The 26,438-nt window shown below is 44.8% G+C and overlaps 1 protein-coding gene across 5 annotated transcripts in view; it reads left to right on the top strand.

Annotated features, from left to right (window-relative positions):
• Positions 1–440: 440 nt before the first annotated feature.
• Positions 441–26,438, top strand: part of CCDC136 (coiled-coil domain containing 136) — a 118,872-nt gene continuing 92,874 nt past the window's right edge. For 3 of the 5 annotated variants that reach the window (XM_063926716.1, XM_063926717.1, XM_063926714.1), the window contains exons 1-2: positions 441–806; positions 19,778–19,873. In XM_063926716.1, the coding sequence (XP_063782786.1) occupies positions 758–806; positions 19,778–19,873 (145 nt within the window). In that variant the 5' untranslated portion in view covers positions 441–757. The remainder of the gene's footprint in view (positions 807–19,777; positions 19,874–26,438) is intronic. The other 2 variants (XM_063926715.1, XM_063926718.1) reach the window with 2 other exon arrangements.

The raw sequence follows: 26,438 nt of genomic DNA, 5'->3' as shown, positions 1-26,438 counted from the left end.
TGAGAAGTTACAGTAGCCTATGGGGACCTTTAGCCGAACACCGGTGAACCCATAGACTTCAATGGGACTTTGAAAGTTGTAGCTTAAATCCAAAACTTGAGAGATCAGACAGTAGGAAGATGACGTTTTGCCTGGCCAGGAGACACGAATTTAGGGTGGGCTCAGGTCTCTGAGAACTCAGTGATCCCTCTCATCTCTACTTCTAGCTCATTTTAAAAGTTGTGCAAGAAATATGACAATTAGAAACCGAGTGGTTGGTACTTTATATATCTTAAAGATCTGATAAAACTCCCCCTTAGTATAGGCAAAATGCAAAGCACCCAGTGTCCTCACAGGAAGGCCACTTTGCAATGCAGCAGCAGCACCTCCACCCCCCCCCCCCCCCCTTTTTTTTTTTTTTTTTTTTTGCTGCCTAACTCCTCCTGCTGTCTGTTCTGTATTTTCCTCCAATCTCTCCTCTTGTTACCATGTGCATGTCTGTATCTTCTTGTTTCCTGGCTCTCCTGTCTCATCTCACCGGTCTGCAGATGTTTGTTCCACCGCCATAATTCATATATTCACTGTCTAACCTTCATTCCCTGTTACTCTGCCTGTCTGCTCATCCTCTCTGCAAATCCATCTCATATCTGCGTGTTCATACAGAAATATATCACACCATCTCCATCCTCCTGCCCTCCATATTACTGCCCTCTGTGTTCCCTCCATCTCCCCCTCTCCCAGGCTCAGTGCCCGGCTGCGGTGTCCCGGCTGCTGCAGCATGGAGGATGTGGATGGTCAGAGCACAGGCAGAGCCCAGCAGATGACAGGTCCGTGCTATAATATGGCTGCGTCTAATCCTTCTCTCCCTGTCCTCTTTACCATTACTAGCGCTCCATCGCCGGCCCACCACTACCTTCTGTGGTACTACCACCCATCCCCGTATCCCCCATGTAAGGCATCAAACCGCCGCTCACCTGCAGGCTCCCTAGTGCTGATACTGCTGCTTGCAAAATTCGTGTTGCATAATAATGTGAGACTGCATAGTAAAGACATTCCTGATTTATTACTAGCCAGAATTCATAACATTTAACTAATGCGAGTAGCCTGCTCCATACTAAAGTACGTGTGATTAATGATGGTGAACAGAATCCTTAAGGTAAAGTGGGTCACATAATACGCCTGCGTGCACCGCGAGATGTACTGAGCTGCTCAGGGGTCTGGAGAATGTCCGTGCCTGTCCCTGTCAGTGTCACACTGTACACATGCAGTACCGAGCTGCTGCTGCTGCTGCTGCTAGGGGATCTGCAGCATGAGAGGCTGATCTTGGCAGCTGTGTTTTCATGTATTGATTTTATTACTGTGAATTGTTCTAAACAGGAGTTCAGACTGTAGTCAGCCCTAACAGACCCCAGGCTTGTAGAGAAGCTTCTTTTATAGGAAGGATTTGATGTAAATGACAGCCGGATTTTGTGGGTTTAGGGTTTTTGGTTGATACATTTGGATGTGATACATTTTTCCTTTATGTTTGATATACAAATGTGTATTGTCAGCAATGACTTGTGTTGCTGTTTGAAGTTTTTGTGGTCTAATTTAATGGAGAATACAAAAGCGTGGACTGACTTTTATGTTTCTACATTATCTGGTATATTGTTTTGTATTTTTTTTTCAATATTACTCAGTGCTTTCTGTGGTTGTCCTCAGGGGTACAAAGTATCTGCACCACATTTCATTTTACTTAGAATTAGGTCCAGAGACACAGAAGGATATCCGTGGCCTTATTCAGACTTGTATGTAAATCTAACATGTTTTTTTTTTTTAAATACACATGGACAACTTTTTGCGTTATGCGTCATTTGTTACATGTAAGTTGGACTTGCAGCTCTCTATGACAACAGGGTCAGGATGGGAGTTGGTGGAGGCGTGTAGACACAGCCAAAGTACATTAAGGCAGAGCCGGCCCTAGGCATAGGTAAACTAGGCAAATGCCTAGGGGCACAAGCAGCTTCTGCTGATTAAAATGATATGTGGCATGCCTACAGTATATTATGTGTGCTACTGCGGCTGTATCTGCATACAAAATGCTATGTTACAATGTATTCCAGGAAATCACTGTAACGTTGCATTTCATATGCAGATACAGCCGCAGTCACACTCAGAATATAGGCATGCTGCATATAATTTTACTTAGCAGAAGCTGCATGTACATCCTAGCTACATAGTAATGCATTTTCATCAAAAAAGGCGCCTGACGTTAGCAGAGTTTCCAGCTGACTGACGCCATGCATCTCGTGCTGCATGGCGTATTGAGGCAAGATGTATGAGGACACATCTGTATCTAAGCAGAAGCAGAGGTCACAGTGTTAGCGGCCGTGCGAGTGCTGTGTGCGGGTGGGTTGGTTGTGCAGTAGTGTTCGATATATGTGTAAGGGGCATTATGTGTGTCATGTGTATAAATGCATTAATAATGTGCGGCAAATGTGTAAGGGGCACTGTGTGTGTCATCATTTGTAAAAGTTCACTAATAATGTGTAACATGTATAAGGGGCATTACTGTGTGTCATTATGTGTATAAGGGCATTAATAATGTGAGGCATGTGTAAGGGACATTATGTGTATAAGAGCATTTATAAAGGTTGGCATAATATGTAAGGCGCATTATGGTTATAAGAACATTAATAATGTGTGTCATACTGTATGTGTAAGGAACATTACTGTGTGTCATTATGTGTAAAAGTGCACTAATAATGGGTGTCATATGTGTAAGGGGCATTACTGATAAGGTTCGTGTGGTATTATGTATATAAAGGCATTACTAATGTGTGGCATATGTATAAGGTGCTGTACTGTGTGGCGTAACGTATAGAAAAGGCAATACGGTGTGATATAATGTGAATAAGGAGCAATTCAGTGTGATGTAATGTGAATAAGGGGCACTACTGTGAGGAGTAATGTATATAAGGTAAAGTGGTACTACTGTGTGATGTAACGTGAATTGGGGTACTATTGTGTGGCCATGCCCCTTCCCAGCAAGAACACACCCCTTTTTGGGCTGTGCGCCGTGTGTGCTTACTGTTCCTATTTAAAATATAGGGGGTAGGAACACCAAAATGAGGACTGCTATGGGTGAGAGGTGATGGTGCTGGGAAAGGGATGAAGGGGCAGAGGCTGAACTAGCAGTGGTGTTAGTGGGCACCAGCCAAAATCTTGCCAAGGGCATCATATTGGTTAGGGCCGGCTTTGCATTAAGGGCTGGTAGACTGGAAACGAATTCCAGCAAACATTGCAGGCGGAGATTGCTGATGTGCCTGTCAGGAGGGATCTTATTTAAGCATGCTCAAACTCTTTTGTAAATTCCAAACTGATGATGATTATTATGGCTGTAGGTTTCATCTGCTTGGTAGACTGCATTTACTGTAAAACATGCCCATTAATGCAAATGCTCTTAAACTGTTGCAACAGTATCTGGATGGTTGGTTGACACTACTTATGTTGATTTAGGTTGACCACTATTGGTTGATATTGACATGGTCGACATGGGAAAAAGAGTGACACATTAATGGCCTACACGGGACAGGGCGACACATGAAGGTAGACATCGCTTTTTAAAAAATAAATAAAGATTTTAAACTTTTTCATACTTTGCCATCTATGAGTGCAGAAGTAGGGGAGCGAGGCACCTTGCCCGCAGTTCATTCGCCAAGGGACGCGGTGCACTAATTGGAGATCCTAGTTATGTTATGCAAAAAACAACACCAAAAACAGTCAATGTAGACCTTTTCATGTGTCGTCCTGTCCCGTGTCGACCATTTTAATGTGTCAATCATTTTCCCATGTTGACCATGTTAATGTCGACTATTTGTGGTCGACCTAATGACTGTCGACCTTAACTAGGTCGACCCTTTGAACCATAACCGTTGCAACCGTGATTTTAAAGTAGCTTAATATTTCAGTTTATTGAAGTCATTTTTAGAAAATGATGTATGGTTCTTAAGCTGGGCAGTGGCACACACAGGGGCGATGGCGGGCCGATATGTCAGTTCCGGCCAATTCGACCAACATATTGACCTGGTCAGTCAGTGTGTACTGGCAATTTGCGGGTGCCCACGGTTGCTAGTGACGTCGCTAGGTTTGATTTGCTGCACATCAAGCATAGTGATAATGACCACAGTATATGTAATTAAGGAAGGAGTGACATGTCACTTTGACCTTCATTACCTTGCTCAGTGTGTACCTAGGTAACGATATGTCGGACCTTTGGGCCTGGTTACATATTGCATGAGTGTGTATCAAACTTTACTCGGTGGGAGAGGGAAGACAGCTCATATATTTGTGTTGACTTACAAAAATTTTTTATATTATATTTGAAATTTGTTACATTAGCATTCTACATTCTCCAAGCTACTTTGACACTTAGGAAGGAATTCAATTAGGTGTGAGTTTGCAAAAGGCAAACTTGACTAGTAAAACTCACTCACTTCGCCTTCATGCGCCACCTAAGATTTGCACAATTCATTTAGAAAGGCCAATTCACACTGCTCGCAGGGAGGGTATGCAACTTTTTTCCAAAAAGTGAACTGGGAAAAGAGCATAAAAAGTGGGGAGACTTTCCTGGACACCACAAAAGTGACAACTTCATTGCCAAGAACATAAAAAAGGCTTTTAGTGGGTATAAGGAAAGTGCTGGGTGTTTTTAAGAGGTGTCAAATGACTGATTTGTGCGTAAACTTTTATTTCTCTAACGTCCTAGTGGATGCTGGGGACTCCGTAAGGACCATGGGGAATAGACGGGCTCCGCAGGAGACTGGGCACTCTAAGAAAGATTTAGTACTACTGGTGAGCACTGGCTCCTCCCTCTATGCCCCTCCTCCAGACCTCAGTTAGAATCTGTGCCCGGACAGAGCTGGGTGCATTTTAGTGAGCTCTCCTGAGCTTGCTAATAAGAAAGTATTTTAGTTAGGTTTTTTATTTTCAGAGAGCTTCTGCTGGCAACAGACTCTCTGCTACGTGGGACTGAGGGGAGAGAAGCAAACCTACTAACTGCGGCTAGGTTGCGCTTCTTAGGCTACTGGACACCATTAGCTCCAGAGGGATCGAACACAGGACCTGACCTTGTCGTCCGTTCCCGGAGCCGCGCCGCCGTCCCCCTCGCAGAGCCAGAAGTCAGAAGCCGGCGGGTTGAAGAAAGAAGAAAAATCGGCGGCAGAAGACTCCTGTCTTCATATGAGGTAGCGCACAGCACTGCAGCTGTGCGCCATTGCGCCCACACTAACCCACACACTCCGGTCACTGTAGGGTGCAGGGCGCAGGGGGGGCGCCCTGGGCAGCAATTAGATACCTCCTGGCATAAGCAGCATATATACAGTTGGACACTGTTATATGCATGAGCCCCCGCCATTAATTTTACACAAAATTGCGGGACAGAAGCCCGCCGCTGAGGGGGCGGGGCCTTTTTCCTCAGCACTCACCAGCGCCATTTTCTCTCCACAGCTCCGCTGAGAGGAAGCTCCCCAGGCTCTCCCCTGCAGACTCACGGTAGAAAGGGTAAAAAGAGAGGGGGCACATAAATTTAGCGCATTTAATATATATACAGCAGCTACTGGGTAAACACTAAGTTACTGTGTGATTCCTGGGTCATATAGCGCTGGGGTGTGTGCTGGCATACTCTCTCTCTGTCTCTCCAAAAGGCCTTGTGGGGGTCCTGTCCTCATATAGAGCATCCCCTGTGTGTGTGGTGTGTCGGTACGCGTGTGTCGACATTTTTGACGAAGAGGGCTATGTGGAGGCAGAGCAAGTACAGATGAATGACGTGTCTCCGCCGACGGCGCCGACACCTGATTGGATGGATATGTGGAAGGTGTTAAATGATAATGTAAACTCCTTACATAAAAGGTTGGATAAAGCTGATGCCTTGGGACAGTCGGGGTCTCAGCCCATGCCTGATCCTACAGTGCAGAGGCTGTTAGGGTCTCAGAAGCGCCCACTATCCAAAATGGTTGACACAGATATCGACACGGATTCTGACTCCAGTGTCGATGACGATGATGCAAAATTGCAGCCTAAAATGGCTTAGGCCATCCGCTACATGATTATAGCAATGAAGGATGTATTGCACATATCAGAGGTAAACCTTGTCCCTGACAAAAGGGTGCATATGTATGGGGAGAAAAAGCAAGAGGTGACTTTTCCCCCTTCACATGAGTTAAATGAATTATGTGAAAAAGCATGGGATTCCCCCGATAAGAAAGTGCTGATTTCCAAAAGGTTACTTATGGCGTACCCTTTCCCGCCAACGGACAGGATGCGCTGGGAATCCTCCCCTAGGGTAGATAAAGCTCTGACACGCTTATCTAAAAAGGTGGCCCTGCCGTCACAGGATACGGCCGCCCTAAAAGATCCTGCAGATAGGAAGCAGGAAAGTATCCTGAAGTCTGTTTATACACACTCAGGTACTATACTGAGGCCGGCAATTGCGTCGGCCTGGATGTGTAGTGCTGTAGCAGCATGGACAGATAATCTGTCTGAGGAAATGGATACCTTAGACAAGGATACCATTTTACTGACCCTGGGGCATATAAAAGACGCTGTCCTATATATGAGGGATGCCCAGAGGGACATTTGCCTACTGGGCTCTAGAATAAATGCAATGTCATTTTCTGCCAGAAGGGTCCTGTGGACTCGGCAATGGACAGGTGATGCCGACTCCAAAAAGCACATGGAGGTGTTACCTTACAAGGGTGAGGAATTGTTTGGGGACGGTCTCTCGGACCTAGTTTCCACAGCTACAGCTGGGAAGTCAAACTTTTTGCCATATATTCCCTCACAGCCTAAGAAAGCACCGTATTACCAAATGCAATCCTTTCGATCACAGAGAAGCAAGAAGGTCAGAGGTGCGTCCTTTCTTGCCAGAGGCAGGGGTAGAGGAAAGAAGCTGCACCATACAGCTAGTTCCCAGGAACAGAAGTCCTCCCCGGCTTCCACTAAATCCACCGCATGACGCTGGGGCTCCACAGGAGCCAGGAGCGGTGGGGGCGCGTCTCCGAAATTTCAGCCACCAGTGGGTTCGCTCACAGGTGGATCCCTGGGCTATACAGATTGTGTCTCAGGGATACAAGCTGGTATTCGAAGTGATGCCCCCTCACCGTTACCTCAAATCGGCCCTGCCAGCTTCTCCCATAGAAAGGGAAGTAGTGTTAGCGGCAATTCACAAGTTATATCTCCATCAGGTGGTGGTAAAGGTTCCCCTCCTTCAACAAGGAAGAGGATACTATTCCACAATGTTTGTGGTACCGAAACCGGACGGTTCGGTCAGACCCATATTGAATTTAAAATCCCTGAACATTTATCTGAAAAGATTCAAGTTCAAAATGGAATCGCTCAGAGCGGTCATTGCAAGCCTGGAAGAGGGGGATTTTATGGTGTCTCTGGACATCAAGGATGCTTACTTGCATGTCCCCATTTATCCACCTCATCAGGAGTACCTCAGATTTGTGGTACAGGACTGTCATTACCAATTCCAGACGTTGCCGTTTGGGCTCTCCACGGCACCGAGAATATTTACCAAGGTAATGGCAGAAATGATGGTGCTCCTTCGAAAGCAAGGAGTCACAATTATCCCATACTTGGACGATCTCCTCATAAAGGCGAGGTCCAGAGAGCAGTTGCTAATCAGCGTAGCACACTCTCAGGAAGTGTTGCAACAGCACGGCTGGATTCTGAATATTCCAAAGTCGCAGCTGATTCCTACTACGCGTCTGCCTTTTCTGGGCATGATTCTGGACACGGACCAGAAGAAGGTGTTTCTCCCGGCGGAGAAGGCTCAAGAGCCCGTGACTCTAGTCAGAGACCTCTTAAAACCGAAACAGGTGTCGGTGCATCGCTGCACGCGAGTCCTGGGAAAGATGGTGGCATCATACGAAGCCATTCCCTTCGGCAGGTTCCATGCGAGGATCTTTCAGTGGGATCTGTTGGACAAGTGGTCCGGATCGCATCTTCAGATGCATCGGCTGATCACCCTGTCCCCGAGGGCCAGGGTGTCTCTTCTGTGGTGGCTGCAGAGTGCTCACCTTCTCGAGGGCCGCAGGTTCGGCATACAGGACTGGGTCCTGGTGACCACGGATGTGAGCCTCCGAGGATGGGGGGCAGTCACTCAGGGAAGAAACTTCCAAGGGTTGTGGACAAGTCAGGAGGCTTGTCTGCCCATAAATATCCTGGAACTAAGGGCCATATACAACGCCCTGAGTCAAGCGGAGCCTCTGCTTCGCAACCAACCGGTGCTGATTCAGTCAGACAACATCACCGCAGTGGCTCATGTAAACCACCAGGGCGGCACAAGAAGCAGAGTGGCGATGGCAGAAGCCACCAGGATTCTTCGTTGGGCGGAGAATCGCGTGCAAGCACTGTCAGCAGTGTTCATTCCGGGAGTGGACAACTGGGAAGCAGACTTCCTCAGCAGGCATGACCTCCACCCGGGAGAGTGGGGACTTCATCACGAAGTCTTCACTCAGATTACAAATCGATGGGAACTGCCACAGGTGGACATGATGGCGTCCCGTCTCATCAAAAAGCTAAAAAGGTATTGCGCCAGGTCAAGAGACCCTCAGGCGATAGCTGTGGACGCCCTGGTAACACCGTGGGTGTTCCAGTCGGTCTATGTGTTTCCTCCTCTTCCTCTCATACCCAAGGTGCTGAGAATCGTAAGAAAAAGAGGAGTGAGAACAATACTCATTGTTCCGGATTGGCCAAGAAGGACTTGGTTGTGTGTAGGGTGAGCAATTTGTGTACAGGCGCTAACTCTAAAGAATGGAAGATATAGACTTCCCTTAGTTCTTATATAGCGAGGCGATGTGCAGTCCTCCCAAGGCCCTGTCCTGGTCGGATGTTCTGCCGGATGGGTCTCCAATGTTTCGCAAATTTATATGGAAACGAATGAAAAAAAAACCATATAGTGTAGTACGTTTTGGTTAGATTTCATATGTATCTAGTTCAATAGACGCCACCCCCCTTTTCCTTTTAGGGATCCTTAATATACAATATTATATAATTACCAAAAGGAAACAGATATTGAGTACGTTGTAGAGTGCCTCGTGCCTCCTCCCAGAAGTGACACCCAAACAATGGTGCAGAGGACAGAAAAAATGGCTCAATTGCCAGATTGTGGACTTGAGACAACGTGTGACTACTCTCCTTTTCAATTGTCCCAAGTGATCGCGCCACAAAGCCCACACCTAGTCGTTTTCAGTGCCTCATACCTCTTCCCAAAAGAATATTCATGTATAAAAACACTCGTGCCAGGATTGGCTTAATTACCAGACTCAAGTGTCGATCAGCATGTGTCTATATCCTTTATAGTAATCACGGGTTGAGGCTCTTCAGACAGATCGTCCCAGATGTAGCATGGGTTTATGCAGATAAAATATGAGAAAAACGCATAGCATAATACGTTTTTTATTTTTTAAAAACAAAGTTAAAAAACCTATGGACTGATCCCTTACTGGAATCCTAAATGTATAGTATAAACAATTACCAAATAGCATGCATAAAAGGCAACTTTAAAACTGAGTCCTTATTCCCTCAGACAACACTCATTGGATAGCATCGGTGACAGCAGAATTAAATCAATTACCAGAGACCCAGAGTATATAGGCATCAATACTCTGGAGGGTGTGGAGAAAGATGTGTACCCAGTCTGCGTTCCGGATCGCTCCCTGGACCCCTCACCTGTCCTGGTAGTTGAGAAAGACCGTGTCGCCGTAGCCGTCCCTCCACCAACGCGTTTCAACCCGCACCTAGGTCTTTTTCAAGGTGATGAGCATGTCTTCTCCTAGTCCTGTATTTAAATCCCCTTTGTCCAATCAGGAGCCGTCCTTATTCCCGGTAAATGTGCTCAGCTGTGCATAATGCTGGCCCTCCCTCCGTTGTAATGGATCCTGCCCTCAAACTTCCTGCCGTCTCGCTAATCCGGAAGCTATTTTTTTTTTTTTTATGAAGTGGCTAGTTATAAAGTGGCAGCACAAAACAGCAGTGTTATACCTGTGTTTCATTAGTTACATCTTCAACTGATATTCAAAATTGACTCCTGTCTCTCCTTCTTGTCAACAGGTAATTATTTGCAGAACATTGCTACTCTCTTAGTAAAAATCTTGCTGGTAATTATTTGCAGAACATTGCTACTCTCTTAGTAAAAATCTTGCTGGTAATTATTTGCAGAACATTGCTACTCTCTTAGTAAAAATCGTGCTGGTAATTATTTGCAGAACATTGCTACTCTCTTAGTAAAAATCTTGCTGGTAATTATTTGCAGAACATTGCTACTCTCTTAGTAAAAATCTTGCTGGTAATTATTTGCAGAACATTGCTACTCTCTTAGTAAAAATCTTGCTGGTAATTATTTGCAGAACATTGCTACTCTCTTAGTAAAAATCTTGTTGGTAATTATTTGCAGAACATTGCTACTCTCTTAGTACAAATCTTGCTGGTAATTATTTGCAGAACATTGCACATTACATTGTATGTTTATAAAATTGTTTTAAGTGGTTTAATATCTGTAGTGTGCAAAAACTTATAGTGATTGACTTGGGTTTTCAAACCTCACATTTGTTAGCTGATTAACACCTATTGGTGGGAGGGTTGTTGTGTGGGGGAGGGGGTTGTAATCAGGACATATGTTTGTAGACCTATTTAGTCAGTAAAGCATAGGACGCCAGGCCTATTAGGACGCTGCAGTGGCTATTTTATGAAGTGGCTAGTTATAAAGTGGCAGCACAAAACAGCAGTGTTATACCTTTGTTTAACCGAAGGAAAACAGAAGGCAAACAAACTAACAAGATAACAGAAGGACTGCATCACAACCACAAAACGCTGGAACTTTATGTGGCCTCTCCTCGCAGCAAACATGAGAACACCAAGACCAGGCTTAGCACCTCTCTGGCTGAGAACATCAAGCCTGCCCCCGGGCCTAACCCCCAAGATGAACAGGGAACTGTGGGGCACAGGACCAGGTTCAGCAGGGACATCCCCATTGCTTCTGAGTATTGAGTATGCCCCCCACATTCTCCTACCCACCCGTACTAAGATCTGATCAAAATGTTAGCCCAATCCTACTCTGCCACTAGTTACCTGCTATTTTTTTTTTTTCCCCTCCATTGCTCGCTTCCACCCCACCATGTGTTTTTCCTGTAATGTTTACCTCCACTGATTGCACACCTTTCCATTGTGCCCTACATGCAGGGTACATCATACTACTACATAAGCATCAGTTTTCCCATATATGACCTTGGCCCTTGTATGGCTCACCTCCCACAGTGTAACCTCCAAAGTGCGCCCAACATGGCTGCCCCATATGGTACACTTGTGGATGGGATGAAAAATACATAGGCCTGATGGTTTTGATGGAACCCTACTCTGAACTGTAGGACTCTGAAATCACCCCCATTTTGTGTCATCACTCCTAGGGGTGGACTATCCCACCCTGGGTAATCCTACGCCGAGCGCCTAAGATGGCTGCTGCACCTGGTACCTTGTGAGGGTGGAATACACAACCCTTGGAAGTTATTACCCAAAATGCCTGCACCAATCCGGCGTTATGCTTTCTGTGGGCTTAAGGTTTTCTTTTATGTCTGTTGCTTATCAATTATTGTATTACTCAAATCCTCTGTATCATGTGCATTGTTTTTGATGTCTGTAAAGCGCCTTGAGTCCTGTTGGAGAAAGAGCGCTATATAAATAAAATTATTATTATTATTATTATTATACATGAATATTCTTTTGGGAAGAGGTATGAGGCACTGAAAACCACTAGGTGTGGGCTTTGTGGCGCGATCACTTGGGACAATTGAAAAGGAGAGTAATCACACGTTGTCTCAAGTCCACAATCTGGCAGTTGAGCCATTTTTTCTGTCCTCTGCACCATTGTTTGGGTGTCACTTCTGGGAGGAGGCACGAGGCACTCTACTACGTACTCAATATCTGTTTCCTTTTGGTAATTATATAATATTGTATATTAAGTATCCCTAAAAGGAAAAGGGGGTGGCGTCTATTGAACTAGATACATATGAAATCTAACCAAAACGTACTACACTATATGGTTTTTTTTCCATTCGTTTCCATATAAATTTGCGAAACATTGGAGACCCATCCGGCAGAACATCCGACCAGGACAGGGCCTTGGGAGGACTGCACATCGCCTCGCTATATAAGAACTAAGGGAAGTCTATATCTTCCATTCTTTAGAGTTAGCGCCTGTACACAAATTGCTCACCCTACACACAACTTTAGCATCAGGGGTTTTGGAGAAATTCCCCCATTAGCAAATATTGACGGGCTGCTAACAAAAAGCGCACATTAGGACACACCAACACCATTTTACACATCAAGAAGGACTTGGTACCCGGAACTGCAAGAAATGCACACAGAGGACCCATGGCCTCTGCCTCTCAGACAGGACCTGTTGCAACAAGGGCCCTGTCTGTTCCAAGACTTACCGCGGCTGCGTTTGACGGCATGGCGGTTGAACGCAGGATCCTAGCGGAAAAAGGCATTCCGGATGAAGTTATTCCTACGCTGATAAAGGCTAGGAAGGACGTGACAGCGAAACACTATCACCGTATATGGTGAAAATATGTTGCCTGGTGTGAGGCCAGGAAGGCCCCTACAGAGGAATTCCAGCTGGGCCGGTTCCTGCACTTCCTACAGTCTGGAGTGACTATGGGCCTGAAGTTGGGGTCCATAAAGGTCCAGATTTCGGCCCTATCCATTTTCTTTCAAAAGGAACTGGCTTCTCTTCCTGAAGTTCAGACGTTTGTTAAGGGAGTGCTGCATATTCAGCCCCCTTTTGTGCCACCAGTGGCACCTTGGGATCTCAACGTGGTGTTGGGTTTCCTGAAATCCCACTGGTTTGAGCCACTTAAGACCGTGGAGCTAAAGTATCTCACGTGGAAGGTGGTCATGCTATTGGCCTTAGCTTCGGCTAGGCGTGTGTCAGAATTGGCGGCTTTGTCATGTAAAAGCCCCTATCTGGTTTTCCATGTGGACAGGGCAGAATTACGGACTCGTCCGCAATTTCTGCCAAAGGTGGTGTCATCTTTTCATTTGAACCAACCTATTGTGGTGCCTGCGGCTACTCGTGACTTGGAGGATTCCAAGTTGCTTGATGTAGTCAGGGCTTTGAAGATCTATGTAGCCAGGACGGCTGGAGTAAGGAAGACTGACTCGCTGTATATCCTGTATGCATCCAACAAGCTGGGTGCTCCTGCTTCAAAGCAAACTATTGCTCGCTGGATCTGTAGCACGATTCAGCAGGCTCATTCTGCGGCTGGATTGCCGCATCCAAAATCAGTGAAAGCCCATTCCACAAGGAAAGTGGGCTCTTCTTGGGCGGCTGCCCGAGGGGTCTCGGCATTACAGCTTTGCAGAGCAGCTACTTGGTCGGGTTCAAACACATTTGCTAAGTTCTACAAGTTTGATACCCTGGCTGAGGAGGACCTTGTGTTTGCCCATTCGGTGCTGCAGAGTCATCCGCACTCTCCCGCCCGTTTGGGAGCTTTGGTATAATCCCCATGGTCCTTACGGAGTCCCCAGCATCCACTAGGACGTTAGAGAAAATAAGATTTTACTCACCGGTAAATCTATTTCTCGTAGTCCGTAGTGGATGCTGGGCGCCCGTCCCAAGTGCGGACTTTCTGCAATACGTGTATATAGTTATTGCTTAATAAAGGGGTACGTTATGTTGGCATCCATTGTTGATGCTCTGTTGTTGTTCATACTGTTGACTGGGTAAGTTTATCACAAGTTATACGGTGTGATTGGTGTGGCTGGTATGAGTCTTACCCTGGATTCCAAAATCCTTTCCTTGTAATGTCAGCTCTTCCGGGCACAGTTTCCTTAACTGAGGTCTGGAGGAGGGGCATAGAGGGAGGAGCCAGTGCACACCAGTAGTACTAAATCTTTCTTAGAGTGCCCAGTCTCCTGCGGAGCCCGTCTATTCCCCATGGTCCTTACAGAGTCCCCAGCATCCACTACGGACTACGAGAAATAGATTTACCGGTGAGTAAAATCTTATTTTAGTTATAAAGGAATTAAGCAAAAACTGCAAAACAAAAAGTAGAAGAAAAGGTGATTTGGGGGTAATTTGAGGCCACTTTATTTTTGTTTTTTTTAAATCTAAAACAATGATAAAGTAAATACTTTTATGAATTTTGGGGTGCATAAACGAACAAAAAAGTTGATTTTGGAATAATTTAAGGTCATTTATTTTTTTTCACCCCTCCAAATGACATTTTATTATTAGCCTACATAAGCTAATTGAAAACTTCCAAATGTCTAATTAGTTATTGAGGGGTTGTCCAAAGGATTCTGACGCAAGTCCCAACATTTTTACCTTGAAATAAAGATTTATCATACGTATTCACCTGCTCAGGGGGGTGCAAACAAAAACAGGCAAATTTACTCTAAAAAAGAAAAGCGGGTTTGAAATTGAATGACAAATGTAATTCGCAATGTAAATTTGCTGTGAATTTGTCTTGTGGGATCAAACTCGCACCAAATTAAATTCCTTAAATCGCATACCGATTTTGGGTTAACATGTACTAATAGATGATTTTTTTATAATAATTTTTTAAATGTTAGTGAATGTGTGTTTTATCTCTGGAAGTACAACATTGATTTAGATCGATTTCCTTAGGATCGATAAAAATCAATGAAAATTGACCTTTAGTAAATATACTGCTTATTATCTGCACTATATAGCAATTTACTGTAATGTATATGAATTGTGTACTGTGCATTTTAACATCTTCTTTTGTACTCATAGAGATGCCACACCCCTTATCATATTCCAGGTGTATCTGATCCTGTTACTTGTATAGAGAAGCCACACCCCTTATCATATTTCAGGTGTATCTGATCCTGTTACTTGTATAGAGAAGCCACACCCCTTATCATATTCCAGGTGTATTGGATCCTGTTACTTCTTGCAGCCAACTCAGAATAGGTCACAAAAATGTGACTGTAATGAGGCCTACATTGTTTATCATGGGCGATTTGGAAGTTTTGTGATCTGTAGCTTTCCCGATCTGTTGACTGAGATTGTGTGTGCATCGATAGGCAGGAAACTTTGTGCTCTTTCTACATAAAAGACAAGATCTGCTTAACTCATATGCTTTACATCTACAGTACATGTATGGCCAAGTTGACTGCAGAGTTTAATTATAAAATAAAGAGACAGAGTTGATTAGTTCTGTAAATAAAAATGATAAAAACATTTACATGTGAAAACTTTAACTGTAGGGAATCATACTCACTTGACGATGCCAGCGGCGTAGGGAGCGACAGCTGGGGGATGGAGGGGGGGGGGGCGCGGCGGGGGGAACGACACCCATGCTGCATCTGCAGCATGGGTGTCATTAACGAGGACCTCCCATGTCTGTACATGTTCGGACGAGGGAGGGGTCATTAACGATGCGCGGGAGTTCACATCGTTAACAACATTGAGTGTACACACTGGACGAGATTCTAAAAGATCTCACTCAGGTCGACCCTTCTGAGCGAGACCTTTCACTTTCTCGTCTAGTGTGTGTGGGGCTTAAAAGTGCAGATTATTTCCCTCTATGAATATGTTAAACAATATATATGAAAATATATAGTTGTGATAATACTTTTAAGCTGGCCACACATCTACTGTAACCAACTTTTATTCAACTAAACAACTGTCCAACCTATGTCAAATTTGTCTGACTACTTTATTTTTTATCAGACGAACCAATTATTTCTCTCCAATAGAGTGATTCTGATATCACTGTCCACCTACTTCTATTATTAAAAAAGCATAGAGAAAAATAATTGAAATAATAAATAAAATGAAAAGACTTGACAAATGTGCCCCCCCCCCCCCCCCCCCCCCGCTGCAACACAATCTCCCCCCATGCAGGATAAGAGACATTTGGGAAGGTGGAATATGGAGTGATAGAGAATTCCCCATACACTCACTGGGTCCTGGAAATCAGCAGCAGGGAGAGTAAGCATCACAGTGCTCCATGCCTCTCTCTTTCTCCCTACACTAAATAATAATCATACAGCTATTTTGGTTAAACGCGTTTGATTTAGCCAACTTGTCTAAACCGTTTTAATACCTCCCAACTTTCGTGAAGTGTAGATAGGGACCTTCTACAAGGGGTGCGGATTTGCAGGAAATGGTGTATCTGTGAGAAACATCCCCCATTTGTCATGCTAGAGTCATGCTCAGTGCTTCCTCTCTCCAGTGAATAAACACAATGTGCATGCACATGGCATCTATTCACTGCTTGCTCTGCTAAGCAGAGAGGCGGGTAAGATGGGATCCCAACCCCCCACTGCGGGACACTGTTGCCCACAGGTGGAATGGCAGAACATTGCTTGAAAAGCGGAAATGTCCTGCCAAAATCAGAACAGTTGGGAGGTATGAATTTTTGGGCCAACCAATTATTGCTTGCTCACATACAGCAGTTGGCTAGCTGAAAAGATTTTTGTGTAATGTGTGGTCAGATTTAGGGTGTGTCCATCTGGGCACCTAAGCTGGGGGACGGTGGGAGTCAACACGACGCACAAGTGCCTTATACGGCCCTGCATGGGGGTACTGGAGAATCTTCAGATACCTGTAATCTCCAGGCTGAGGGGTATATTTATTAAAGGTCGATTTCAATCAACTCTAATCGATTTAAAAAAAAAAGATATAAAAATTGTCTGTTAGTGAAACTGTGATTTAGCCAGGGAAACACAACATTGACTTAGATCGATTTGAAATAGATTAAAATCAATTGAACTCAACCGCTAGTAAACATACCAATACGTTTGTGTATGCTGTGCATATTTTAAAGACATTATGTTGCTGTTTTTACTTTTTATCTGACACAAAATGGAGGTCTCTGTGAAAATCCTGAATCAGAGAAACATTAATAAAAACAGTGGAGGAACAACTACAGCTGCAAAGTTAGTAGTGATGATAAGGCTCATAGGGCCCTGTTATCCCAGCCACATAGGTGTCTTCTGCGGCAGGCTATGGATTCCGAGTTACTACCAAGAGCCACTGACTGGCTCCTGGTCCTGTAGTCAGTGCACACAGTTTCCATTCTGAATGTGGTATGCACAGTGTGCAAGTATTTCCATGTATATGTAGGCTTTTTGTGGCCTCTAGAATTACTGAAAGCCTGATTGACTGATGGTTATCTTAATTTGTGAACAGAAAGAATATGATTAAAAATACAGTAGTTAGTGCACAAGGCCGGCGCTGACATAAAGTGAACCTACAGTAGGTTGTTGTCTTAGGCTTTCAATGGTTAGGGAGCTCCTACAACAATGAATGATTGACATAATGTCAAATTACATAATAAACTCATCCAGATTTTATAATGGCCCTGCAGTGTCTCTACACAAAGCTACTGACATGGGGTAGAGAGCAGCCGGGAGCCTTTTCCCGTGAAGATGTTGGCTGCTGCTCCCCAGTGTGATACGCTCTGAGTGTGGAGCTAGACTAAACGCCAGGAAGACACTGCTTCTGACAGGGAAGCTGCAAGACTTAGGGTACCGACACAGCTTCCTCCAACCCTGGTAATATGCCATGTATAGTATAGCAAAATATGGGTAATACATTATATAGTGAAAAGTGTATTTATTAAAATAACGTATTGTTACTTAGAATCATCCAATCTCTTAGTGCTGTGATAGCTATGTACTGTATGTATATTTTGTAATTAATACTACTGCTTCTGCAGAAACGACCTTAGGCATAGGCAACCTAGGCAAATACCTAGGGCATTTGGAATGCCTAGAGGCACAAGCAGCTTCTGCTGATTAGAATGATATGCAGCATGCCTATATTCTGTGTGTGACTGCGGCTCTATCTGCATACAAAATGCATTACTAATGTGCGGCATTATGTGTATAAGGTGTACTACAGTACTTTGTGTCGTAACGTATAGAAATGTCACTACTGTGTGGTGTAATGTGAATAAAGAGCAATATGGTGTGGTGTAATGTGAATAAGCGGCACTACTGTGAGGAGTAACATGTACTACTGTGTGATGTAACGTGAATAAGAGACACTATTGCATGATATAATGTGAATAAAGTTGCAGTACTGTGTGGCATAATTTCAACTGGGGGTATTATTGACTGGCCATGTCCCTTCCCAGCAAGAACATGCACTGTTTTGGGCTGCGTACCGAATGTGCACACTGTTCCTAATTAAAATATAGGGGGTAGGAGCACCAAAATGAGGACTGCTATGGGTGAGGGGTGATGCAGCTGGGAAAGGGGTAGAGGCGGGGTCAGAGGCGGAACTAGCGTCTGTACAAGGGGGCACCAGCCAAAATCTTGCCTAGGACGTTATATTGGTTAGCAGAGGTGTAGCTAGGTGCCATGGTGCCCGGAGCAAGAGTATGTTTTGGCGCCCCCCCATCCCCTGTACTGAATTGGGGGCCTGGCCCACATGTGGTGGCATGTTACATTTAGAAAGAAACAATATTTAAAAATCCTAAATTGCTGACAGGGCCGGTTCTAGACCTTGTGGAGCTCAGGGTAAAAGTTTCCTTTGGGTGCCCCCCATGTTTAAAATAGGGTCAGTGCTTGTCGAAGACATCAATATAGAGGTATGGCTTTATTAGGAAGGTGTGTGGCCACAGTACAGTACCAATTCCCATTACACCGCACAGTAGTGTCCGTTCTTCATGTTACGCCACACAGTAGAGCCCCTTATACACGTTACACTATGGTTGAGCCCCTTATACACAGTACACTATGGTTGAGCCCCTTGTACACATTACACCATGGTAGAGCCGCTATGGAAGTAGCTGTATTTAACTATTTACTTGTTTAATTCAAATACATTAAAAACACTATATATATGTTCCGACTGACCTGACCTCACAACCCCCCAATTCCTCAATGAAAATAAAGCCCTAAATGTGATCCCCCCCACAGACTTCAAATCCCCAAACTCCCAATGAAAATAATGCACCAAAATTTCCCCCCTCCCTGACTTGATAATCCCCCAAAGCATCAATGAAAATAATACCCTATTACTGCCATCCCACACCTGATAATCCCGCTGTGCTTCAATGAAAATTATGTCCCAGAATTTCCTGCCTCTCTCTGAAGCAGCCGGGGCAGAAAGAGTTGCTGCAGCAGCTGCTGCAAAGAGAGGTGCTGCGGCAGATAGAGCTGCTACAGCAGCCAGGGCAGAGAGAGATTCTGCAGAAGCCTGTGCAGAGAGAGGTGCTGCAGCAGCTAGGGCAGAGAGAGCTAGTGCAGACAGGTAAGAGAGAGGCGCTGCAGTAGCGGAGGTGCTGCAGCAGCGGAGTCAGATAGTGGTGTTGCAGGACAAAAGTAACCCTGTTGCACAGTCTCCAACTCAGTGTGTGCCACATCTACTTCTCCTCCTCCTGCTCTGCGGCTGCCAGTACAGTGGCCCGCAGGAAGGGAGGAAGGTGGTGACTGGCAGAGCGCCCTTTAACTTTTTTGTCGCTCGGAGCTCGCGCTCCACTGGAGCCACCCTCGCTACACCCCTGTTGGTTAGGGCCGGCTCTGTGCTTCTGACACAATCAGTGTGTTCTCAAACAGTTTCAGGGTCTGAAAATCTGAGGTACAAGAAAATATTATCTTTTTTTTCTATAAACAAAATAACATATCGCAAACTTTTGACAAAGAAATTAATAATATATGTGTGTGTGTGTGTGTGTGTGTGTACCAGTGGTTGCTAAAGGGCAGTGCGTGACTCCTATGTCCGTTAGCCAGGGCACTTTATAATAGGCACATCTTCTGTTCATAACAGGATCCAGTCCTGTCTCTGGAACTTCCGTCCGCTGGCTTCCTCAACCCCTTACCAGAAGAAACCATGCCTACCCTAGAGAGCTGATGAATGGTGAGCGTAAGTAAAAACAATTGCATTTCTTCAAACCTTATGGTGTTAAATTTAATAATTAACTTTGATTCGGTTGCAATAAACTTTGCAGTTTGGAAATGGATCTTTGCTAAGAAAAGTCACACACAAAGCATTGGCAGCCTAAACATGTATTGGGATGCAGTTAAAATACCGGCTGTTGGGATCCCGGCGTTCAGGAGACCGACGCTGGAATCCTGACAGCTTGTGAAATACAGACACCTGGAATCCCCACCTGTTCTGGGTATTCCCATTTGGTTGGTGGGTCCGCGACACCAACCGAATGGGAATATAACCTGTGGCGAGCGCAGCGAGCATCCGGCCAAAAGCGTGGCGACCGTAGTGAGCCTGCAAGAGGACTCGCTACCATGATTCCAGCAGACAGGATGCCACTATTGGCATACTGACAGCCTGTATCCTGTCTCCTGGTAAAACGTATGTATTCCCATGGCATATCTACGTTAGAATGCAACGTCATCTTATTAAAACTTGAAATGTAATAATGTAGAGTGGTGTGTTTTACTACAGTACAATGGGAATGTCAGAATTAGATAGTGAAATACACATTTATATAACTGTAATAGCAAGTAATAAACCATACCTCCCAACTGTCCCGATTTTCGCGGGACAGTCCCGTTTTTTTGGTCTGTCCCGTTGTCCCTCCCGCGGGCTGCAGTGTCTCGCGGTGGGGGGGTGGGGGCAGTTGGGAGGCTCCCTATCACTCGCATGCGCACAGCGTCTATTCCAGTAAGGCAGAGGGACTGGGGGCATGGCCAGTAGCTCACAGTGCGAGAGTGTCACCCGTGCGAGGCCACGCTCCCTTTTCAGCAGGCCACGCCCCTTTGTCACCCGCACGAGAAGTCCCTCCTTGAGGGAATAGAAAGTTGGGAGGTATGAATAAACGCTGGGGAAGACTGCAGAAAGGGTATGTTGTCTTTAGGCTAACAATAACAGTTTCAACGTTCATAATATTGATACCACATTGTCTACGTATATGATGTCGACATTGTTGAATTGTCAACATGCAGCATGTCGACATTCTCAGAATTATATGATGTAGGACAAATTGCACAATAAAGAACTATGGGCCTGATTCAGAGGTGGGCGTTATTTGCATCACTGCTGCATTATTGAAAACAGTCCCCCAAACGGCCGCAGCCAGTCAGTCAGGGGGCAGTGTGTGCGCCAATGCTGGACCCGTTCTGCACATACGTAGTCCACCCAACATCATAGTTGCATGCATGCCGATGGTTTGCGAACAACTATAAATCAGGCCCTATGTGCCAGAGAAACACAGAGGAAGGCAGATAGTTGTTGACATTTTTACATCTCTATGGGGTCTATTCATGAAGCAGTGAAAAGAGTGGATAAGTGAGCCAGTAGAGAAGTGGCCCATGGCAGTGTTGAGGTAACATTTATAAAGTGCATTCTATAAAATTATACGTAGCAGCTGATTGGTTGCCATGGGCAACTTATCCACTGACTCACTTCTCCACACTTTTAACTGCTTCATGAATAGACCCCAATGTCACAAAATTGATCCATGAAATCAATAATATCCTACAATGATTCAACAAACAAAAATCGTCTATTGTCTAGCAGGCATTTTAGTGACAGAACATATATAGCACATCCTACCCTAGACAATAGTATGTCCATCAGAGGTCATACTGTATGCCATACTACAGTATGTTATACATACATACATGCTCTGTATCCCATACTACAAGTATGGCATACAGAGGCCGTTGAGTTCTGTAAGGTTGGAGACCTTAGCATGTAAGCTTTAGAATGTAAGCTCTAACGAGTAGGGTCCGCTTCCCTTATGTGCTTATCTTTTTCTTACTTTAATAATCTTCAACTGCACCAAATCCAGCAGTCTTCTGCCACCTGATACTTATCTCAGTGTCACCTGCTGATGTAGTTATGTACTACAAAAAACCCAGTTACTTAACCAGTGGAGTGGTTTTATTGAAGCTAAAGCCGGCACAGCCGTACTCACTGTTATACACACTGGTAGATGGAGCGGAGCGGAGTGTCATACACCTACCAGCTGCTGAGTGTATTTAGGTACCAAGTAGTGGTGCGGGATGCTGGAGCAGCATCTATAACAGCAGATAATTGCAGTTCTCGCTGGAGCTAAGTTGAAGACTGCTGTAATCCACTGATTCACTCTTTCACAGGGGCAGATGTACTGAACCTAGGAGAGAGATAAGGTGGATGGACATAAAGTACCAACCAACTGGCTCCTAATTGTCATTTATAATCACATTGGTAGATGTGTGGTCCACTAATGTGAGGGAAAAGTGGTATCAGCCCACGTTATGAGCACTGATACCACTTCTCCCCCAAGTGTGACTCTGGTTGTGTGTGCTATGCCCCCCTGTCTATATCGGCGCTGCTGTCTACAAGATAACGCACCAGTGTGCGGGGCAATGTACGAGCGGTCAGTGGCACTGACCATTCCGACACCTGCAGCTATCAATTTCGACAGTTGCAGATGTCTCTGCCCTATCTCCACAGCAGGGACAGTTTTGTCCCTAGCTGCTTCAGCTGCCGCCCCCGGCTGCATGTGAGATTTTGCGATAGTAGCAAGATCTTATGGATGCTCAGTGGAGCTGGACGTAGGAGAGACTTAGCGCATCAGCACTAAGCTGATATGCTGTGTGCTCTGGCGGGATCACTTCGCCAGTCAAGATGTTAATACGTCTTGTCGGTGTAGCTTCCTGCTTCGGCTTGTTAATGAGGCAAAGCAGGAAGTGCTTTAGTGGCACGATTAGTGCCGCTATAATACAACTCCCCCAGAGCCTGTAACATGGCAGAAGGAGCCGATTGAATGGTGCTTTATCTCAGTCTACTTTATCTCTCTCAAAGGCTTAGTACATACACCCCAAAGTAGCAGCCAATCAGCTCCTAACTGCCATAGTACAGGCTGTGTTTGAAAAAATGACAGGAGCTAATTGGTTGGTAGTTTATCTCTCTCCACTCTATCACTCTCCAAGGCTTAATACATCTACTCCAATGTCTCAGAATGGCTCCGCACATGCCCAGTAGTAGCCATGGCGTAAGTATAACTTTTGCTCCACCCGGCCAAAAAAAAGTTTCATATTATGCCACACACCGCAATGCCCGTTATACATTATGCAGCACACCGCTATGCCCGTGATACATTATGCCACACACCGCAATGCCCATGATACATTATGCCACATGCCACAATACCCATTACCCATTGTACCCCACAGTAAGGCTTCTAATTACTTTTAAATTACCTGCTTATTGCCAGGGGTTTCATGATCTGGGTTCCATGCTTGTAGCCAGGTGATTCATGCTCTGGGTTCCATGTTCATTGCCAGGAGTTTCATGCTCTGAGTTCCATGCTTGTTGCCAGGGGTTTCATGATTTGGGTTCCATGTTCATTGCCAGGGGTGTCATGCTGGTTGTTAGGGGTATCATGCTCGTTGTTAGGGGTCTCATGCTCATTGCCAGGGGTTTCATGCTCTGGGTATTATGCTTGTTGCCAGGGATGTAATGCTTGTTGCCAGGGGTGTTACACTCATTGCCAGGGGTGTCATGCACATTGCCAGGGGTGTCATGCACATTGCCAGGGGTGTCATGCTTTTGCCAGGGGTGTCATGCTCATTGCCAGGGGTTTCACGCTCTGGGTGTCATGCTTATTGCCAGGGGTGTCATGCTCGTTGTTAGGGGTATCATGCTCATTGCCAGAGGTGTCATGCTCATTGACAGAGGTGTAATGCTCTTTTTCAGGGGTGTCATGCTCATTGCCAGGAGTGTAATGCTTTTTGCCAGAGGTGTCATGCTCGTTGCCAGGGATTTCATGCTTTGGTTCCATGCTTGTTGCCAGGTGTTTAATGCTCTGGGTTCCATGCTCATTGTCAGGGGTTTCATGCTCTAGGTTCCATGCCCATTGCCAGGGGTTTTATGCTCTGGGTACCATGCTCAATGCCAGGGGTTTCATGCTTTGGGTGTCATGCTCGTTGCTAGGGGTGTAGTGCTCATTGCTAGGGGTGTACTGCTTGTTGCCAGGGGTGTCATGCTCATTGCCAGGGGTGTAATGTTTTTTGCCAGGGGTGTCATGGTCGTTTCCAGGGGTTTCACGCTCTGGGTGTAATGCTCGTTGCCAGGGTTGTCATGCTCATTGCCAGGGGTGTAATGCTCTTTTCCAGGGGTGTCATGCTCATTGCCAGGGGTTTCATGCTCTGGGTTCCATACTCGTTGCCAGGGGTTTTATGCTCTGGGTGTCATGCTCGTTGCCAGGGGTGTAATGCTTGTTGCCAGAGGTTTCATGCTCTGGGGGTCATGCTTGTTACCAGGGGTGTAATGCTCTTTGCCGGGGGTGTCATCTCATTGCCAGGGGTTTTATACTCTGGTTTTCATGCTCGTTGCCAGGGGTTTCATGCTCTGGGTGTCATGTTTGTTACCAGGGGTGTAATGCCCTTTGCCAGGGGTTTCATGCTCATTGTCAAGGGTGTTATACTCATTACCAGGGGTGTAATGCTCATGGCCAGGGGTTTCATGCTCTGGGTGTCAAGCTCTTGCCAGGGGGGTAATGCTCGTTTCTAGGGGTGTAATGCTCGTTGGCACCACCACAATGTTGTAGCATCAGAAGCTAGAGCTCATACAGTCTGAATCAACTATTAAAAATCAGGGGGATCTCAGTAAAAAAGAAACTTAGGGAATAATAATATAAAAATTGTTCTTACCCTTGTACTGATGATCCAGTAGTTACAACACCCCATAGCTTGATGTAGAGGTATTTCGGTAGGTGAAATGTGCATCTCTCATTGCATTCCTTCCTTAGGGGTCCATTTATCAAAAAATATTCCCCAAAAACACCCTAATGTATTACTGAGGTACCGCAGCAAATACTGTATCTCTGATACCTGCTTCAATCAATCCATTGCCATCTGCAGCCCATGCCCCATAGATGCAATGCTGCTATTATTTACCAAGCTTTGGAATGCGAAGCACCCTGTGGGTGCTCCATCTTACATCTAGCCAATGTATGCGCATTGTGCAATGCAGTCTTGGGAGCTAACATTGTACCCAGATGGCATTGCAAATGTAGTGATTGATTAATGCCTCCCTTAGTGTTTTAGGCTATTGGCTAAAAACACTAAGGAAGGTCACTCTCATTAAATACAGTGACTATAAGGCTCTGTAAATCTCTTATGGCACCATATAAAAATGGTGATATAAAAAAAAGGATACTAATAATAATACAGGTTGAGTATCCCATATCCAAATATTCCGAAATACGGAATATTCCGAAATACGGACTTTTTTGAATAAGAGTGAGATAGTGAAACCTTTGTTTTTTTGATGATTCATTGTATACAAACTTTGTTTAATACACAAAGTTATTAAAAATATTGTATTAAATGACCTTCAGGCTGTGTGTATAAGGTGTATATGAAACATAAATGAATTGTGTGAATGTAGACACTTTGTTTAATGCACAAAGTTATAAAAAATATTGGCTAAAATTGCCTTCAGGCTGTGTGTATAAGGTGTATATGAAACATAAATACATTTTGTGCTTAGATTTAGGTCCTATCGCCATGATATCTCATTATGGTATGCAATTATTCCAAAATACGGAAAAATCCGATATCCAAAATACGTCTGGTCCCAAGCATTTTGGATAAGGGATACTCAACCTGTATATGTACATTTATATACAATTGACCTTTCAATTGCTTTCTAACCACTACTAACCTATTAGAAAATGTGTAAATGTAGGAGAGTATCTGGGCGCAGCAGCACCCTTTCCGATCTATGTATACCCCAATACCAAAACTGTATACAAAAACTGGAAATTAAACCAGACAGATGCGCTAGTATCAAGTAACAGATTGTAAAGAATTGTACATCCTGAAAGCTTCTAAGGGAAGCACTACTAACCTATTACCCGTCTTTTTGAACTTGAAATACTGGCTTACAGTGAAAAGGATTCTTCCATAGTACAGAATTCAATGTGGAGTCAATACTAACATGACCATCTAATAGGATGCACTTGAATTTATTACATTTTTAACAGCAATTTTGTATACTACTATAATGACAACAACACATAAATAGAGTATACTATATGATATTTGGATATTTTTTACCTTCATGATACTAGTTATTTTATTATAGTTGCTATTTTTACTTCTTGATTTATTTTCATTAAATTGATACTAAGATGCATCCCCTGTGCCCATTTGTTTGAAAAAGCAATTATTAGATAATATATGTCTATAGCATCGGGGGTCATTCCGAGTTGTTCACCCGCTAGCAGTTTTTAGCAGCCGTGCAAACGCTATGCCGCCTCCCACTGGGAGTGTATTTTAGCTTAGCAGAAGTGCGAACGAAAGGATCGCAGCGCGACTACAAAATAATTTTGTGCAGTTTCAGAGTAGCTTCAGACCTACTCAGCGCTTGCGTTCACTTCAGACTGTTCAGTTCCTGTTTTGACGTCACGAACACGCCCTGCATTTGCCCAGCCACGCCTGCGTTTCTCCTGGCACGCCTGCGTTTTTTCGAACAC

This window comes from Pseudophryne corroboree, chromosome 6, assembly GCF_028390025.1.
Source record: "Pseudophryne corroboree isolate aPseCor3 chromosome 6, aPseCor3.hap2, whole genome shotgun sequence".
Lineage (NCBI taxonomy): Eukaryota > Metazoa > Chordata > Amphibia > Anura > Myobatrachidae > Pseudophryne > Pseudophryne corroboree.
Note: the sequence above shows the minus strand (reverse complement) of the source record. Positions and strands in the feature narration are given on the sequence as shown.